At 49.7% G+C, this 20,752-nt stretch overlaps 1 protein-coding gene across 1 annotated transcript in view; it reads right to left on the reverse strand.

Moving 5' to 3' along the window:
* The window catches only part of sik2a (salt-inducible kinase 2a), a 249,348-nt gene that overhangs the window by 162,122 nt on the left and 66,474 nt on the right, over nucleotides 1–20,752 (reverse strand). The window contains exon 3 of the mRNA XM_072238566.1: nucleotides 2,948–3,011. Within this exon, the coding sequence (XP_072094667.1) occupies nucleotides 2,948–3,011 (64 nt within the window). The remainder of the gene's footprint in view (nucleotides 1–2,947; nucleotides 3,012–20,752) is intronic.

Here is a 20,752-nt window from a genome sequence, read left to right on the forward strand (position 1 = left end):
CCACACTGGCGGTCTGCCACGTCGAAAGGTCGCCACAAAGATGGGTCTTGGATGCCTCCCCCCACTGGTGAAGTCCTCCTCTGAGCATTACAATCCATCCACCTGCAGCAGGGGTTCCCAACCTCATTTGTGCCACGGACACATACCATTAACCCAGGGGTTCGTGGACCCAAGGCTGGGAAAACCCCTGACCTAGAGCACAATTATCTTGGTTCTCACTGTACCACAAATGCAAAGAACATTTGCAGAGTATTCCCAGTGGACCTCACAAAAAAACCTCAGGTCCGTTGACTGAGATATTAAAGAGAATCTGTCATAGGGCAGTGGCTGGGAACGGACCCAAGTGTAAGACACAGACACTGAAGTACTAGGGACAGGACTAGGATGTAGGGCGATGGCAAGGACATGGACATGAACTGGGAACCGGAACAAGACCGGACAACAGAGCTAGGAGCCCAGGCTTTGACTCCGAGCCAGAGACTGGGCAAGGACCCAGTACCTGGGTCTTGCCTCTGGCTCGGATGCCAGAACCGGGCAAGGACTAGGCTTGGCAGGCAGGCGGGACTTGAGACTTGAGGTGAGGCTGCAGGCGGGAGACTTGAGTCTACAGGCTGGAGGCTGGAGACGTGAGACTTGGCTCCTCCTGGGCAGGGCGCGGATCACCACCCGACGGAGGCAAGGGACAGGAAGGGGCAGAACCACCCCCAGGTACCGGCAAGACGGCCTGGCTTACCTGGGCGGAGGCAAGGGACAGGAAGGGAGCTAGGAACAGGGTGGCTCCAGGACAAGACTGCAGGCAAGACAAGGCGAGGGTTTCCAGCAAGACAAGGCAGGGCTTCAAGCGAGGAATCAGAAGGCACGGGAAGGGATCCAAGTAGTAAGGACAAGAACAATCCAGCAACTACGCCCTGGTCTCTGGAGGTATTTATGCAGCCAGCCCCAACTTGCATCAGCTGCCTCAGTTAGCTCAACAAGGACAGAAACAGGGTAGATCGGAAAACCTGGAGCATGGGTCGATGGACCAGACCGTGAACCGGAATATGGACTTCACGGACCGGACTATGAAAATATCTGGTTGACCTCATAAATAAGACCATAAGACAGAGGAGCAGGATTAGGTCATTTGGCTCACTGAGATGGCTCCGCTATTTCATTAAAGCTGATCTATATTTCCTCTCAACCCCAGTCTCTTGCCTTCTCCCCGTATCCCTTCATGCCCTCACCAATCAAGAATAGACCAATCTCTGCTTTAAATACATATTAAAGACTTGGCCTCCACAGCCACCCGTGGCAACAAGTTCCACCCTCTGGCTAAAGAATTCCTCCTCATCTCCACTCTAGAAGGATGCCCCTCTATTCTGAGGCTGTGTCCTCCGGTCCTAGACTCTCCCACCATTGGAAACATCCTCTCCTCATCCACTCTCTCAAGGCCTTTCACCATTCATTGAGGTCACCCCTCATTTTTCTGAATTCCAGTGAATACAGGCCCAGAGCCATCAAATGCTCTTCATATGACAAGCCATCCAATCCTGGAATCGTTTTCGTGAACCTCCTCTGAACCCTCTCCAGTTTCAGCGCATCCTTTCCGAGATGAGGGGCCCAGAGCTGCTCGCAATACTCCAAGTGAGGCCTCACAAGAGCCTTATAAAGCCTCAGCAATACCAATCCCTGCTCAAGCCTCAAGCCGTGGGCTTGCCTGCTGCAGCAAACCGGACGAGAGACGCGGAAGCATTTACAGCGTGGCGTTCGAGCTCAGCTGGGGCCTGCCTCGCCCGTCGGTGCTGTCCTTCCATGCTCGAGTGGCGAAATGACAGGCTGTGTATCGTGTGCATCTGTACACCACCAGGAGACTGTACCAGTGATTGCCGGACATTGTTGCTCAGGGTCTTGGGTTATATATAAGTGTTTTTTTTTAAAGAGAGAATATGAATCTTTACTCGCTATTTTTTTGAACGTTTTGCACTTTGGGTCCAGAGGAACACTCTCTCGTTCAGCTGTAACTACGTCTGGTTTGAAAGGTAATCAAACTTGATTTGATTTGATATTTTTAGTCCTCAGATGAACGGGTAACGGACACTCAACAGCATCACTCAGAACCATCCCGTACCCATCCGAGTGGATCATTGTGGATCACTTGGGATCTCGGGATCCACCTCTCAGCAGAAGCAGATGTTAACAATGACATTCATGGCTCATTCTAGTGGCTAATAACTTGCAAACCGAAGTCCATTCCAAAACTCTTTCCTCATCATAGACAGCACTATAGCAAACGCATTCAAAAAAAATACTAGCGTTCACATGACTTCAGTTACCTACAGTGTCAATGAAGTGCTTTTGAATTTCAACACACAGACCAGCCAAGATTTCCATTACTAAGCATCAATCAACCTCTCAGAGGACCAAAACCTTGCTGTTGGGTCTGGAGGCTTGCCTGCCTCAATAACCCGGAGAGCTACTACGTTGGCCAAGAGTCAGGGCTTCATGCTTTGGCTCTTGGTAGGGTCACCCCTGCCAAACAGGTCAAAGGGTAGAGGCCAGACTAAGACCCAAGAGGGGTCCAGGTTCGGGGGTTCAGCTCGGGGCTAACAACCCCGACTGGTCAAACAAAACTGTTACGGAAACAGCAAGGAAGAATCCTTCACCATCTGAGCTTGGCGGTGTTCCCGAGCCTCCACCCGGGACTTGCGAGACTGACGGCAGTGAAAACCGAGAGGAAGCTGCTGACACGATGAAGGAAGCCCCGAGCACCGCCAGTGACGGAGGACCTTTGTCACTGCCCCGAACACAAGCCGAGTAACGGGCAGGTCTTTATTAACTCATTATCAAAGTCAAACCTTTCAGCAAACAAACACAGAGGCCAAACCATCACAAGGAACCTCGTTTGACTTGCATGTGCTGTCCGCAGAGCTGGGGGGGCAACGGAGGTGGTCATGAGATGAACACTTACCGAAGATCTCTCCGTTCTTGGCATACTCCGTTACAAGATAGAGCATATTTTTGGTCTCCATGACCTGCGAACACAAGAAAGGGCAAGTCAATGCCTGTCCCCAACATGGACCATCATACACTATATACTGCTGTACAGTAGTCTTAGGTACACACACATCCAGCGGGACCACAGGATGTTGGGACTGCCGAGGGTGGAGCACCCACGGGAGGGGGTGTGGGACAGGTGCCAGGGGCGGGAGGGGTGGCGCAGGTGCAGACACACCCAGCCCTGAGACACCAGGCCAGGTCATCTGATTGCAAACAATCAGTTTATTGATCATTACAGAATGCCTCTCTCAGACATGCCACCCTGCAAAAACTCATTTCAGGGAGGTAGCACCATCAATTTGCGGGAGACTCCCGGAACTTCCAGGAGAGGTGGGATGTCTGCAATAGAGTAGCTCCTTAGCAGCTAGCCAGCTAGTTTAAATAACGTTAGCTACGCTAATGAACGAATGACACCTGTTAAACTCACCTCAACACGTCTTTTACAGTCTTAACCCACCATGGGCAATAGAAAAGTCACTGTTGCAAACAGTGCAGCGAGCAACACTGTCATTATTTTTGACTCTTATTAGACAGCGGTACACTTTAGTGTAGTCTGGGGTGACGTACGTTTTATATTTTCTTTTTTTTTTGGAAAACTCTGCCGTCTCGTTCGTGTCTCTCTCTCTCCCTCTCTCTCAAAAAAATTGATTTCCGTGATATTGTATATAATTTGCGGGCACCAGGGAGCCACTATTGATATGCGGGAAACTCCCGGAACTTCCGGGAGAGGTGGGATGTCTGCTCTCTGGTGCTTCCCTCTTCCCAACCACCATTCCCCTTTCCCTGCCCGCCCCACCCACCCCCAACTTCCCACTCTCAGTCCACAACAGAGACCCGTGTCAGAATCAGGTTTATCGTCACTCACACAAGTCATGAAATCTGTTTTGTTTCTTGTTTTGTGGCAGCAGTACAGTGCAATTCATAAAACTGCTACAGCAATGTGCAAAACCCTAAGTCTCCCTAGCCACATATATGTATGTGCCCAAGGCCTTTTGCACAGTACTGAAATTGAAAAAGAACACTTCACTAGGGGATCTATTCAAAGTTCAAAGTGTACTTTTATCAAAGTATCTGCACATCAGGAATCACAAAAATACGCAGAGGCAGAGCCAGACCAGTAATCCACAGCAAAATATTTCCTGCCTTTAAACTCGAAAGAACAAAAAAACATATCCTTTAGTTAGCAAATTATGGGGTGACATTAAAAAGCTTAGAGTTTCAAAAGGACATCTTAAAAAAAATTTGTGTTCCCTTTGAAGGTCGAATCCCAAACGCCCCACAGAGTTGCAAACATTGCCTCTCGTAAGGAGATTCGCCTCCGTTGAGTTCAGGGGTTCCCAACCTCTCTTCTGCCATCGAGCTTTACCGTTAACCGAGGGGCTCCACGTCTCCAGTAAACACAGCTGATTTAACCCGTTCGGTCCCAGGCACACAGATGCAAAATAAAGGCAAGTGCCTGATAACTAGGCCTCAGAACATTCTACTCCCCAAGTGGTCAAAACAAAACCGTGTAATCTTTTAAAATACCATAACACTCAGAATGACATGTCCCTCATTAACTTGGTCCATCATGGGTTAAACACAAGCCAGGCCTGATCAACCCTGGCTGGGTCGCCTGGGCGAGGCTGGCTAATGATTCAAGGACTGAAACACCCAATGGCCCCAGGTTGCATTACTGATGACGTGTCTCAGTGTGCACCCAATTCATTCAGCCAAGCGGTGTTGGACCATGATAACGAAAGGCATGGGCCAGATTAAAGTGGCTCCACTATGCTACCTCATCCACCATGGCCCCACATATCTCACCTAGGGTTGCCAACTGTCCCGTATTAGCCGGGACGTCCCGTATATCGGGCTAAATTGGTTTGTCCCATACGGGACCGCCCTTGTCCCGTATTTCCCCCGCTAAGGTAGAGCGTTCCTATGAAACCTTTTCGTGCTGAAATGGCGTAAAGCGAAGAAGCAATTACCATTAATTTATATGGGAAACATTTTTTGAGCGTTCCCAGACCCAAAAAATAACCTACCAAATCATAGAAACATAGAAACATAGAAAATAGGTGCAGGAGTAGGCCATTCGGCCCTTCGAGCCTGCACCGCCATTTATTATGATCATGGCTGATCATCCAACTCAGAACACCGCCCCAGCCTTCCCTCCATACCCCCTGATCCCCGTAGCCACAAGGGCCATATCTAACTCCCTCTTAAATATAGCCAGTGAACTGGCCTCAACTGTTTCCTGTGGCAGAGAATTCCACAGATTCACCACTCTCTGTGTGAAGAAGTTTTTCCTAATCTCGGTCCTAAAAGGCTTCCCCTCTATCCTCAAACTGTGGCCCCTCGTTCTGGACTTCCCCAACATCGGGAACAATCTTCCTGCATCTAGCCTGTCCAATCCCTTTAGGATCTTATACGTTTCAATCAGATCCCCCCTCAATCTTCTAAATTCCAATGAGTACAAGCCCAGTTCATCCAGTCTTTCTTCATATGAAAGTCCTGCCATCCCAGGAATCAATCTGGTGAACCTTCTTTGTACTCCCTCTATGGCAAGGATGTCTTTCCTCAGATTAGGGGACCAAAACTGCACACAATACTCCAGGTGTGGTCTCACCAAGGCCTTGTACAACTGCAGTAGTACCTCCCTGCTCCTGTACTCGAATCCTCTCGCTATAAATGCCAGCATACCATTCGCCTTTTTCACCGCCTGCTGTACCTGCATGCCCACTTTCAATGACTGGTGTATAATGACACCCAGGTCTCGTTGCACCTCCCCCTTTCCTAATTGGCCACCATTCAGATAATAATCTGTTTTCCCATTTTTGCCACCAAAGTGGACAACTTCATACCAAATAACACATAAAACCTAAAATAACACTAACATATAGTAAAAGCAGGAATGATATGATAAATACACAGCCTGTATAAAGTATAAATACAGTATAGTTTCACTGAGCAGAATCGCCAAAACCGATTTGTAAAGAAAAAATTGGCATGTACACGCATGCACACATCACGTATGTGCACGTCACGCAGGTGACCACGCAAGGCTTCATGGTCATGGTAGTCTTTCTCCGGGTAAACACAAGTGTCCCATATTTGTCTGCTACTCTTGTCCCTTATTTGGGAGTGAGGAAGTTGGCCACTCCAATCTCACCACACTACACTCCAAAGCCTTATCCCTCCCAGCCCCACATATACATCCACCAGCCCGACCCTCAAACCCAATCCTGAGGTCCAAGGGGGCACACCTCCCCCCCACTAGCCCTAGACGCATCCCGATTAACCCTGGCCACACCCCTGCAAACCCGATGACCCGTGCGAGGAGGAGGAAGGACCAAAACAAAGGCAAGAGTTGGACCTGGTTGATGAAGGCCTTGGTCAGATCAAAGAGGCAGGGCTGCGTGACACTGAGTCTCGAGTGAGGAGATCAGGGAAGCCCAAGGGGGATGATTCGCCCGCTGCCTGAACACCCGTTAACCGAGGGGCTCCGCAGACTCCAGGTTCTGAACCCTTGGCGTTGACACGCCACCAGAACGCTCGGCCACATCTTCACAAGAGGAAGCAAAGTTGCTCGCCGGGAATGGGAAGAGCAGTGGAGAATGGTGGGTGGAAGGGGAAGATTGTGAGAATTGGGAGCTGCCAATCTCACAAGGACTGAAGATGCTGAACTAACTGAAGCAATGAAACAGTCGGCTGGAGGAACTCAGTGGGTCATCAAATGGACACAGAGAGAAGGCTCAGGTCAAGGCACTGCCCAAGCCCATCCCACTTAAACCCCTCAGCACTGCTATTATTCAGAGAGCCAAAAGAATGGCGGCGTGGGGAACAGAAAGCAAAGAGGGGTAAGGCAAAGCGGGGACAGTGTTGAGGTGCGTCTCTGTAAAATTAAAAATTAATCTCATCGAACGGTACAGCCCAGGAACTGGTTCTCGGGGCCCACAGTGTTGTGCTGAACCAGCTAAAGAGTAAATTAAAACAAAAACCCAGAAGATCTCATCTCTCCTACCTACACAGTGTCCATATCCCTCCACCTTCCTCACATCCGAGCTCCTATCCAAACGTCTCACATGTAGTTGCCTCTCCCATCACACCAGGCGTCCACCACTCTGTGAGTAAAAAACTTACCCCTCACACTCCCCCTTAACCTGCCCCCTCTCACTTTCAATGCATGCCCTCTGGTGTCAGACATTTCAACCCTGGGAAACAGATACCCCCTGTCCACTCCATCCATGCCTCCCATAATCTTATAAACTCCTCTCTCTCGCAAAGAACAGAGTTCGATTTAAAAAAGAGAGTGTGTTTTATTTTCAGGGTTTTTTTTTTAAACCTTATAATTCTGTTGATCATCTGAAGCAGTAAAGGGCTGGTTCAACAGTGCCAAATCAGCCAGTCCCACTCCCCACCCCCCCCATCCAGCTGTAATGGGGTGACACTGGGGCAGTCAGGACTTTGGAAGCAGGATGTTATGTGGTGGGGTTCGACAACTGAACCTTGCTCCCTCCAGGTGCCGGGGTAGTTGGTGCTGCAGGCCGCCAATCACTGAGGAACTAACAGAGTGGAAGCGGGGAGGGAAAAAGCACCTTCGGGAACAGAACCCAGCAGCGTTCAACCACAGCCTGACCGACGGAATGCTGAACAAAAGCCAAGCATCACTTTCTCAGACTCCAGCGGGCCAAAGCACTGGGCAAGGAAGCAATTTGTGATCTGGCCTTTCTGTGCTGGGGGAGGAAAAATAAATAAATAATTTCTTGCGCAGTTCCATTACCCACAGAAAATGATCTGCATCGTGAGATAAAGTGTGGTTATCTAAATGGAACTACTTAAGGACCTGGTAATGGGTTTTGGCAGAGTCGAGTTTCTGTTGTACAGTAAACAGTGATAATGTGGGAGAAGGGAAATGCTTGCTGAATCCATTACCAACACGTACCAACTACTTTGCATGTCCATTCGGACAATCCCTGCCTTACAGCACAGCGGGAGAGAACTTTGCCAGAGCCTTGGCCAGCTGCTTCAGAACCGCAATACCAGAGTCTCACAATCAGCTTTAATAACACCAGCTTATGTCGTGAAACTTGTTAACTTTACTGCAGCACTACAATGAAGTACATGATAAATAAATATAGAGATAAGTGTGCATATATCTACTAAATTAAGCAGTACAAAATAAACAGAAATTTAAAAAATAGTGGGGTGGTGTCTATGGGTTCAATGTTCATTTAGGAATCGGACAGCAGAGGGGAAGAAGCTGCTCCTGAGTTGCTGAGTGTGTGTCTTCAGTCTACCTGATGGTAACAGTGAGAAAAGGGCATGCCCTGGGTGCTGGGGGTCCTTAATCATGGACGCTGCCTTCCTGAGACACCGCTCCCTAAAGATGTCCTGGGTACTTTGTAGGCCAGTACCCAAGATGGAGCTGACTAGATTTACAACCCTCTGCAGCTTCTTTCGGTCCTGTGCAGTAGCCCTTCCATGCCAGACAGTGATGCAGCCTGTCAGAATGCTCTCCACGGTACATTTGTAGAAGCTTCCGAGTGTTTTAGTTGACAAACCCCATCTCTTCAATCTCCCAATGAAATATAGTCGCTGCCTGACCTTCATTATCGCTGCATCGATGCGTTGGGACCAGGTTAGATCCTTAGAGATCTTGACAGCCAGGAACTTGAAACTGCTCACTCTCTCCACTTCTGATCCCTCTGTGAAGATTGGCTCGTGTTTCCTCGCCTTACCCTTCCTGGAGTCCACAATCAGCTCTTTGGTCTTACTGGCGTTGAGTGCCAGGTTGTTGTTCCACCAGCTGGTATGTCTCGCTCCTGTACGCCCTCTCGTGCTCCTGTACGCCCTCTCGTCTCCACTGGAGATTCTGCCAGCCATGGTTGTATCACTGAGAGCCTGTGGTATGTTGCGTTACCGGGTGAACGAGTAGTCTTTGGGGTACTGCAAGTCCGTGTCTTTATTGATGCTTTGCTGCACGCTTGAGTGCTTGGTGTGTTGGGGGGGGGGTGTTCAAATGCTTTTTCTTCCTGGTGGGGGGGGGGGAGGGATTATTGCCTTGCTACTGTTTGTGCATGGGTGGGGGGAGCTTTGGGGCTCTAACGTTTAACTGTCATTCATTCTTTGGGGCACTCCTCTGTTTTCGTGGATGCTTGCGAAGAAAAAGAATTTCAGGATGTATACAGTATACGTTTCTCTGACATTAAATGTACCAATTGAAACCTATTGAATCATCATGCCATCCCCGGCCTCCGCTCCATTTTCTCCCCAGAGGACAGTAGCTCTACACCTTGTGTCTATAGTCGGATGAATCCTGCGTTACAGTTTAGTGGGAGAGTGTTTGGCCAGATCCTGAGCCAGCTACTGTACTGGCCTTCCCCCCGCCGACCTGTTTCCCCCCAAGAGCGCAGTAACTCTTTCACTTCAAGTGTTCACCCCACAACCTTGTTTCTTCACCCACCTCGGCAGTGGGCAAACTTGCTCCATGAGCCTGTCCCACCCTTCTGGTCAACCCTTCTGCCATTGGGAACCCCTCGTTAAAATTAAAAAATCAAAGAAGTGAAACAATTTCGGGACCGCCCCAGGATCCCACCTCTCCACAGAGCGTCAAGAACCAGGTGGGCCACCGCCTCTTCTCTGGGACGAGGTACAGTCGACGTTTCGGGCCGAGACCCTTCGTCAGGACTAACTGAAGGAAGAGCTAGTAAGAGATTGGAAAGTGGGAGGGGGAGATCCGAAATGATGGGAGAAGACAGGAGGGGGAGGGATGGAGCCAAGAGCTGGACAGGTGATTGGCAAAAGGGGATACGAGAGGATCATGGGACAGGAGGTCCGGGGAGAAGGGAAAGGGGGAGGGGGGGAAACCCAGAGGATGGGCAAGGGGTATAGTGAGAGGGACAGAGGGAGAAAAAGGAGAGAGAGAGAAAGAATGTGTGTATATAAATAAATAACGGATGGGGTACGAGGGGGCGGTGGGGCATTAGCGGAAGTTTGAGAAGTCGATGTTCATGCCATCAGGTTGGAGGCTACCCAGACGGAATATAAAGTGTTGTTCCTCCAACCTGAGTGTGGCTTCATCTTTACAGCAGAGGAGGCCGTGGATAGACATATCAGAATGGGAATGGGACGTGGAATTAAAATGTGTGGCCACTGGGAGATTCTGCAGATGCTGGGGTCAAAGCAGAGTCTCTGTTAAACTCCTCCAGCCCGTTGTGAGTGTTGCAATGAATTGAAATTGATGGGTACGTTCAGCTTGGAGGGGTGAAGTCCCCCAGGGATCAGGACTTAGCCCTCAGTTATATCAATGGAGGTGGGGCAGAATGTATTCAAGAAAAAGGCGGGGGGGGGGGGAATGTATGCCACAATGAAGATCCTGCGCGACTGGATCCTTGACTTCCTCACCGGATGACCACAAACTGTACAGATCGGAAATATACATCTCCACCTCACAACCCTGGCGCACCTCAGGGTCGGGTGCCTAGCCTACTGGTCTACTCTCTCTACGCCCGGGACCGTGTGGGCGAGGCACAGCTCAAGTGCCCCATCTGTAAGTTTGCTGCCGACACAACTACCGTTGGCAGAATCTCCGATGGTGACGAGGGGGGGCGCGCAGGAGCGAGCTAGATCAGCTTGATGAGTGGTGTTGCACACAACAACCTGGCACTCAATGTCAGTAACACCAAAGAACTGATTGCGGACTTCAGGAAGGGTAAGGACGGGGGAACGCACACCAATCCTCATAGAGGGACCAGAAGTGGAGAGAGTGAGCAATCTCAAGTTCCTGGGCGTCAACTTCTCCGAGGAGCTAACCTGGACCCAACATATCGACGCACGACAGCGACTGTATTTCATCAGGAGTTTGAAGAAACTCGGTACGTCACCAAAGACCCTCGCAAATTTCTCCAGCTGTACTGCGGAGAGCATTCTAACTGGCTGCGTCACTTTGTATGGTGTTCGGTGGGGGGGGGGGGGGGTGGTGATGCTACTGCACAGGATCGAGATAAGTTGCAGAAAGGAGTAAAGTTAGTCAGCTCCATCACGGGCACTAGCCTCCCCAGCATGCAGGACAGCTTCAAGGAGTCATGCCTCAGAAAGGCAGCATCCGTCATTAAAGGCCCCCAACACTCTCTTCTCATTGCTCCCATCAGGGAGAAGCCCAAAGGCACACACTCAATGATTCAGGAACAGCTTCCTCTCCTCTGCCATCCAGTTTCTGAACGGGCGTTGAAACCATGAGCACTACCTCACCACTTTTTTGCCAGTGCTACCTATTTAATCTAACTATTATATACCGACTGCAATTCACAGATTTGATTATTAGGCATTGTATTGTGCTGCTGGCACAAAAAGAAACAAACAAACTTCATGACATGCTGGTGATATGAGACCTGATTCCGAATTTGATCCTCAGCAGGATGGCGCATCGCCTTGAGTAAGGGATTTGAGATTTAATGTAGGAAAACGGAAGGGTCACGCACTCCAGGGAGGCAATTTGAAAGCCTGATTATTATCTAAATGGGGAGGAACGGGAAACGAAAGGAAGCCTTGCCCAGTATCCCAAACTAGTCCCCGCCTTCGCAGATGCAAATAGATCCTGGCTCTGGGAATCCCGTTCGGCCACCTCCCCGCCACCGACATTAAACTTACTGGGAACTCATACAAAGCACCGGGGGAACTGAGCAGGCCAGGCGTCATCCACGGGAAAGGGCGAACAGTCGACGTTTCGGGCCGAGACCCCTCTTCAGGGCAGGAAAGGAAGCGGGGAAGTCAGAGTAAGAAGGTGGGGGGGAGAGGGGAGGAGATAGGCGATAGGTGAAACCAGCAGAGGGGGATGGGGGGTGAAGTTTACAATCAACGATTTGCAAAAGGACAGTTTACAAATCAAGAATTAACCTACCCATCCGTAGGTCTTTGGACTGTGGGAAGAAACCGGAACACACGCGAGGAAACCCACCCGGTCACAGAGAGAGAACAGGCAGCGGCGGGAATTGAACACATGTCACCGGTACCGTAAAGCGCCATGCGAGGCGCGATGCCACCGTGGTATACCGACAGGGAACACGGTCGGGATCATTTCAGCCGGGGTAGAAACGTCACATACAGAGAGCTCAGCTTTAGGGTGGTGGGGGGCAAGGTTTAAAGAAGTGCAAGGGAAATTTCTTTTTAAATATTCCACAGAGTGACAGGCAACCCAGCCAGGGGGTGCAAAGTTGTGAAGGCATACGGGGTAGTGGTGCTCAAGAGATTTAGAATGAAGGGACGTGCACCATGGGCAGGCAGAAGGAAATGGATAAATTTGGGATCATGCTGAGCACACATGGTGAGGACAGGAAGGGACCCATTCCTTTAGCAGACTGTTCTCTGCTCGAAGAACTGCTTGCCGAGCTTCCTGTAATGCTTGAGGATAACGACCTGGGGACTCATCTGTCGTTCTGTGCCCCAAGACTTCCAATACCTCCTCCTTCATAAGTTTCAGGGCACCAGGTTTCACTTCCATCACCCCATTCTCATTCCTTAGTTCTACCTGTACAGACTCACGAGAATCTCCCAGAGAAATATCCCCTCAAATACCCTCACCGGAGTGAATCCTAACCCCAAGGAAAATCCTCTCAAATAGCCTCATTTTAGTGAATCCCAACCTGAGGAATATCCCTCAAACAGCCTCAGTGGACCGAACACTAAACCAGAGAGATGTCCTCACAAAGTACAACTGTGAAGTCATGTTCTCTCTCATCAAATTTTCAACTCCACCTGATTTAGCTCAGCCCGTATTTTCCACGGAAAATACCCCAGAGCCGTCAGCCGATGAGCAATTGCTGCATGCTTGGTCTTGCAGAAACATGGCTCGTGGACAATATTCCATCAATCAATCTGCAGGTCATGACACGCAGGGGCTTGGGCTAACATTATTCATCATTACTATTTATTTTTGTGTCTATGTCTGCTATCGTGACTCTATGTGCTGTGCACTGCATCAACGTGTTTTGCAACTTGGCCGAGTAAAAGACATAAAACGATCTTGAAACGGGAGGACCGCTGTTGCGTTGGCTGTAACGTGTGCATGGTTGAATGACAATTAAGACCATAAGACAAAGGAGCAGAAGTAGGCCATTCGGCCCATCGAGTCTGCTCCGCCATTTTATCATGAGCTGATCCATTTTGTCCTATTTAGTCCCACTGCCCCGCCTTCTCACCATAACCTTTGATGCCCTGGCTACTCAGATACCTATCAATCTCTGCCTTAAATACACCCAATGACTTGGCCTCCACTGCTGCCCGTGGCAACAAATTCCATAGATTCACCACCCTCTGACTAAAAAAATTTCTTCGCATTTCTGTTCTGAAAGGGCGCCCTTCAATCCTTAAGTCATGCCCTCTCGTACTAGACTCCCCCATCATGGGAAACAACTTTGCCACATCCACTCTGTCCATGCCTTTCAACATTCGAAATGTTTCTATGAGGTCTTCCCTCATTCTTCTAAACTCCAAGGGATACAGTCCAAGAGCGGACAAACGTTCCTCATATGTTAACCCTCTCATTCCCGGAATCATTCTAGTGAATCTTCTCTGTACCCTCTCCAACGTCAGCACATTCTTTCTTAAATAAGGAGACCAAAACTGCCCATAGTACTCCAAGTGAGGTCTCACCAGCGCCTTATAGAGCCTCAACATCACATCCCTGCTCCTATACTCTATTCCTCTAGAAATGAATGCCAACATTGCATTCGCCTTCTTCACTACTGACTCAACCCGGAGGTTAACCTTAAGGGTATCCTGTACGAGGACTCCCAATTCCCGTTGCATCTCAGAACTTTGAATTCTTTCCCCATTTAAATAATAGTCTGCCCGTTTATTTTTTCTGCCAAAGTGCATAACCATACACTTTCCAACATTGTACTTCATTTGCCACTTCTTTGCCCATTCTTCCAATCTATCCAAGTCTCTCTGCAGACTCTCCGTTTCCTCAGCACTACCGGCCCCTCCACCTATCTTCGTATCGTCAGCAAACTTAGCCACAAAGCCAGCTATTCCATAATCCAAATCGTTGATGTACAATGTAAAAAGAAGTGGTCCCAGCACGGACCCCTGTGGAACACCACTGGTAACCGGCAGCACTGGTAAACCTGAGCTTGGAACATATTTTCTTTCCATTGACATTAGCTGCTGCACTTTCAGATATTTTCTGCTTTTATTTCAGATTTCCAGCATCTGCAGTGTATTTTTTTTCCTCCCTCCCCACCTCTCTCTCTCTCTCTTTCGACGACGAGTAATAGCTGGGCTCAGACTGGGGAATTCCATCCAGCCTTGGCGTCACTCACTTCCAGAGCACCCGCATCTGTTCCAGGACCGTATCGATGGGAAACGGGCCACAACTTGCTCTGTTGTGACATATCGGCTGGAGGCGACCGACAAGTAGAGGAGAAAGTGAAGCAGGTGTTCCCAAGAGCCCAATGACATTTGCTTTGATCCAATTACACATCGCCACAAATGAAGTATACAATTACATCTTAATTAAATGCATCTGCACTTCATAGAAGAAAGTGTTTTAGACCCTGCCAGAGAGATATAAATAATCATGGGCAAGGCTGCAATTTGCTCTCTTAATCTGCGCTGCTGGGAAATTAATCCTGGGGCGTCTCTCTCTATCATCCAGTGTTCCTCTCCGAATTGAAGTGTTATTCACAAATAATGCGCTCGACTGGTCTCTCCCTCCCTCCCATCTGCTGCTCATGAGGGAAGGCCCCCGTGTTTGAATGGTCACTCTCTCTCTCTCTCTCTCTCTCTCAGTGCTGTGGATGGTACTGAAGTTCTGGGTCTGTGATTTATGGATTGTACCACAGTTCGGTTGAACTCTTTCAGCTTTATGTTTCTTTTAGAATACATATTCCGTGTTTTCACTTGTTCTTTCTTGTTGCTGTTAACACAATTTGCTTTTTTTTGTGCGTGGGGTGGGGAGGGGTTGGTGTTTTTCTTTGAAAGGGTTCCATGGTTTTCCCTGTTCCGTGGCTGTCTGGAGAAGACAAATCTGGGAGTTGCATACTGCGTACATATGTAAGGGGGTTTCGTCTCTTATGTTACCGTGTAGGATTACGCTGGGCAGCCTGCAAAGTTCCGCCCACAGTTCACTGACCCCCGAACCGGACGTTCTGCCAAGAGACCACGAAGGCTGTCAAATGAGGAGGAGGTCAAAGCCACTTTGGGGAGGCTTTCAACAGCCGTTCATTACCTTTGATCGGAGTGATCCAGGAACGCTGCTACTAATGTAGGCAGCACGTCTCCACGGGGACCACAACCTCGTCATTGGGCTTGGAGGCGTGCCTGCTTTAATGACCCAGAGGGTTCTGCTGGCTAGAGTCGGGGCCTTGTGCTTTGGCTCTTGTAGGGTCAAAGGGTAGAGGCCAGACTAAGAGTAGTCCTCAGGTCCTTCAGGGTCGGGGGCGGGGGGGGAGGTTCAGCTCTGGACTAACAACCCCGACTGGTCAGACAAAACGGTTACGGAAACACCAATGAAAATTCCTTCTACATCTGAGTGCGACGCTATTCCTGAGTCTCCACCCGGGACTGGCATGGCTGAACTGTATCGAAATCCGAGAGGGAGTGACTGACATGATGAAGGATACCCCGAACACCTCCAGGGGTGGGGGACCTTTACTGCTGTGTCCTAAACACTGGCCGTGTCGTTATTATTACACAAGCACACCTACTTCTCCAGTATCAACAAGACCTGCGTAGGCCAGCGCGCGCCTTCAAGAACAAAGCAAGTCTTCCCAAACCAGTGCCTCGCATGAACCAGGAGATTCAGAGTCTGCTGAGAGGGCCAGATCTGTGGCATTCAAGAACGCGACAAGAAGTCCAGGTACAACCTATGGAAAGCCGTCAGCAGAGGCAACAACAACAAAACAAAAAGGCAATTCTGCGTGAAGTTACAGACACAGTCAGATGCACGACCGCTGCTACAGGGGCCTGCGTTCCAATACTTCCGACAAGAAAAGCAGAGAGCTGTGGGTGACCCGAGGTATTTTCTACAGCAAGGTACAGCTGTGTGGGCCGAAGGGCCTGTATCGTGCTGTAGGGTTTCTATGTTTCTCAGGCGAACTTAACAGCATGAAAATGGCAGCGATGCTTCACTCCTTGATGGTCCCGATACCTGCGAGAGAAAATCTGCAGACGCTGGAAATCCACAGCAACACACACACACACACACACAAAATGCTGGAGGAACTCAGCAGGTCAGGCAGCCTCTATGGAGAGGAATAAACACAAGAGATTCTGCAGATGCTGGAAATCCAGAGCAACACACACACACACACACACACACACACACACGCGCACACACACACACACACACACACAAAATGCTGGAGGAACTCAGCAGGTCAGGCAGCATCTATGGAGAGGAATAAACACAAGAGATTCTGCAGATGCTGGAAACCCAGAGCAACACACACACACACACACACACACACACAAAACGCTGGAGGAACTCAGCAGGTCAGGCAGCCTCTATGGAAAAGAGTAAACAGTCGACCTTTCCGACCGAGACCCTTCGGCTGGTCTCTTCTCCACAGATGCTGCCTGGCCTGCTGCGTTCACCGGCAACTTTGATGTGTGTTGCTTGAATTTCCAGCGTCTGCAGAATTCCTGTTGTTTTCGTTCTTGTATGTGTTGTCTGAGCTCAGCACCTTTTATGAACCCTCTGTCAGGGAGAATGAAACTACAACCGTGCACCCGGTGGCCGCTGTCTCGGAGGCCAGAACATCCTTCTGGAGGGTGAACCCTAGCAGGAGGTCAGACGCTGACGGTGCACGCAGCAGGACACCGTGCCAACCAGCTGGCTGGAGCGTTCAGGGACGTCTTCGACCTCTTGTTGCCGTACTGGGAGGCTCCTGCCTACTTCGAAAGGCCCGCCATCGCAAGAAGAGCTGGGCGCGCTGTCTGAATGACTACTAGCCGGCAGCATTCACACTTACTTGCGGCGACACGTTTCCAGAGGTCAGTCTTGGCTAGAGCTAACTCCTGCCTGAGCAGGGCCCTGCACCCACTGCAGTTTGCCTCCCGCCACGACAGCAGATGGCAATCTCACTGCCTCGCCACTCCGATTTGGAGGAGCCAGACGACAGCAGAAGCTATGCCAGGCTGCTGTGTATCAATATCAGCTTGGTGTTCAGCACCAACATATCCCCAGTACTAATCAACATCCTCCAAAACCTGGGTCTTTGCCCCTCTCTCTGCAACCGGATCCTCGACTTCTGTTGGAAACCACTGTTTCTTTAAAAAAATAATACTTTTTACAAGATTCCTGGAGATGCTGTTTGGCCTGCTGAGTTCACCAGCAACTTTTATGTCTGTTGCTTGAAATTCCAGCATCTGCAGATTTCCTTGTGTTTGCGTTGCACTTTTTTTTAACAAACTCGAGTACTTTTCACACTCAACGGCAGAAAGCGGTATAGCAGCTAAACTAACGGTTTTTCACCTTCAAGCAACACACACACACACACAAAATGTTGGAGATACTCAGCAGACCAGGCAGTATCGACGGAAAAGAATGAACAGTCAATATTTTGGACCAAGACCATTCAGGACTGTAATTGGTCTCCACTGATGCTGCCTGACCTGTTGAGTCCCTCCAGGGTGGGTGTGTGGGTGTGTGTGTGTGTGTGTGTGTGTGTGTGTGTGTGTGTGTGTGTGCACACGCACGTTGCTCTGGGTTTCCAGCATCTGCAAATTTTCCCTCGTTTGTGATTGGATTATCACCTTTCTCATTTTTCATTGGCTAAGAGCTAGCACATTACCCAGGTGATGTCATTGTAGCCTATCAACTAGCTTATTCCTACCTAAGGAGTTTTTAAAAAAAATCTTATCTATAAAAGTGATAGAATTTTCAGAAACACCATCTTTATTCCCTTGTCTTACACACCGTAGCTTCAACTCCCCTCTTAGCATCGATTCTCAGCTCTTAAGAGGATACAGTGAATACCATACAGGGAGTGCAGAGGGGATTAACAAAAACGTTGCCTGGATTATGAGAATCGGTTGAGTGAACACGGCCTTTTTTTCCTTGGAGCGACGGAGGATGAGAGGTGACCTGATAGAGGTGTGTAAGATGATGAGAGGCATTGATCGTGTGGCTAGTCAGAGGCTTTTTTTTCCCCCCTAGAGCTGAACTGTCTAACACGAGGGAGGCATAGTTTTAAGGTGCTTGGAAGTAGGTACAGAGGGGACGTCAGGGGTAAGTTTTTCCACACAGAGAGAGTGGTGAGTGCGTGGAATGCACTGCCGGTGATGGTGGTGGAGGCGTAGAGGCAGATACAATAGGGTCTTTTAAGAGCCTCTTAGATAGGTACATGGAGCCTAGACAAACAGAGGGCTACGCGATATGGAAGTTGGCAATTTCTAGAGTAGGTTACATGGTCGGCACGACATTGTGGGCTGAAGGGCCTGTAATGTGCTGTAGGTTTTCATGTTTCTGTGTTTATTTTGTCTGCTTATTGTTTATATGTTTGTTTAGTCATAGTCATAGTCATAGCCATGCTTTTAGTCAAACTTTTCTGTTTCTATGTTTATTGATCCCAGGGGAAATTGGTTTTCATTACAGTTGCACCATAAATAATTAAATAGTAATAAAACCATAAATAGTTAAATAGTAATATGTAAATTATGCCAGGAAATAAGTCCAGGACCAGCCTATTGGCTCAGGGTGTCTGACCCTCCAAGGGAGGAGTTGTAAAGTTTGATGGCCACAGGCAGGAATGACTTCCTATGACGCTCTGTGCTGCATCTCGGTGGAATGAGTCTCTGGCTGAATGTACTCCTGTGCCCACCCAGTACATTATGTAGTGGTTGGGAGACATTGTCCAAGATGGCATGCAACTTGGACAGCATCCTCTTTTCAGACACCACCGTCAGAGAGTCCAGTTCCATCCCCACAACATCACTGGCCTTACGAATGAGTTTGTTGATTCTGTTGGTGTCTGCTACCCTCAGCCTGCTGCCCCAGCACACAACAGCAAACATGATAGCACTGGCCTCCACAGACTCGTAGAACATCCTCAGCATCGTCCGGCAGGTGTTAACGGATCCTGGTGAGATCCTGGTGAAATCCTGGTGTTAGGACTGCTCGCTACTCCCGACCCTCGGAAGAACCCTACGGATCGGAAATTAGAGAGAGATCGAACATATCCTTCGGAGTGGGCGTGAACCTGCGAAAACATCTCCCCCTCTCGCTGGCCGCCAGCTCTGGCGCACCTCGGGGACGTGTGTGGTTAGCCCACCGCTCCGCTCGGTCTCAGCGTGTCTGAACACCGCCTCGAAACGTCGCCACTGTTGCTGGCGGTGTCCCAGGCGGCACGCAGGAACGAGACGGATACAAAGAACGTCAGCAAGGCCCGGGGGTGGGGGAATGGATTGTGGACTACAGGGAGGGGGAGTTGAGGGCACACCTGCAGTCACCGCGAGGGGCCAGCGGTGGAAAAAGGGGGTGGGGAGCTTTCAGGTTCCTGGGCGTCAACATCTCAGAGGATTTATTCCGGGTCCGTCACAAGGAAGGGACGTCAGCAGCTCAACTTCAGTGGAGGACAGAGGGGACCCTCGCAAGTTTGCGCAGGTGTAGAGGGGAGCACAGCCTGACTGGTCACGTCACCGCCTGGATCACAAGAGGGTTGTGGAGTCAGGCACCTTCATCACTGGAATAGTTTCATCCTCCAATGCAGTTTATTCACGTTTTTTGCGTCCCTCGGCTGGTTGCCAACCCTCCCACCAACTCAAGCCGTAAGAATCGGGAGCAAAATCAGGCCATTTGGCCCATCGAGTCCATTCCGGCATCTCATTCATCATGGCTGATCCATTTTCCCTCTCAGCCCCAATCCACCCCCCACCGCCGTATCCCTTCACGCCCTGACCAATCAAGAACCCGTCAATGAGTTAAGTCTCCAAAACAAACCGCGGGATGTTACTAAAGGCAGCAAACCCTCCGGCAAGCCTACACGCATGCTCATTGGTCCCAGTCCCGTGTCTGAGAAGTGGCCTCCATGCCCAAAGACTCTAGAGCAGCCGCTCGCTGTGTCATGGCGCAGAACCACCTTCATATCGTCCCGTCTCTTTCACTGGTGCAGAGCACTCAGAGTAATCCAGACACTCTCAGTTTCCTGCCAGCTCCTGCGTCCGACAGTTAGCTGCCGAATCCTTCTCTCTGACGCAGTTGACGCTGATGTCCTGCTGAATCTTCAAACACTCTTCCTTATTCTCCTCAACTCTACCAAACTCTTTGGCCATTTGTAAAGTTACTTACCAACCACCACCACCCCCACCTCCGCGTACGCGATTGGCTTGTGCATGGATATATCAGAATGAACCGAAGTTCAGGCATCCCACTGGCCACAGACCCCCAGGGAAAGCCGCACCCTTTCTCCACTCTCTCCTATCGCCAGGCCGGATCAGAAGCCAACCTGCCAAGTGTCCTCAGGTCCCCAGTGCCTGAATCTCCCGGATTACCGTGAAGGACCTTGTCGAAAGCTCTAGTGAAATCCACGCACACAACATACGCTGACTTAACGCATTAATCATTTTCGGCACCTCCTCAGGAATGCCGCCAAGTTTGACGTGGCCAGCACAAACCCATGATGGATTATCGGATATCATCAGGGTTACTATCATGGTGAAATTCATTGACTTGTGGCAAGGAGTACAATGCAAGTACGTAAAACATACCATAAATTACTAAATAAATATA

This window comes from Mobula birostris, chromosome 20 (genome assembly GCF_030028105.1).
Source record: "Mobula birostris isolate sMobBir1 chromosome 20, sMobBir1.hap1, whole genome shotgun sequence".
Lineage (NCBI taxonomy): Eukaryota > Metazoa > Chordata > Chondrichthyes > Myliobatiformes > Myliobatidae > Mobula > Mobula birostris.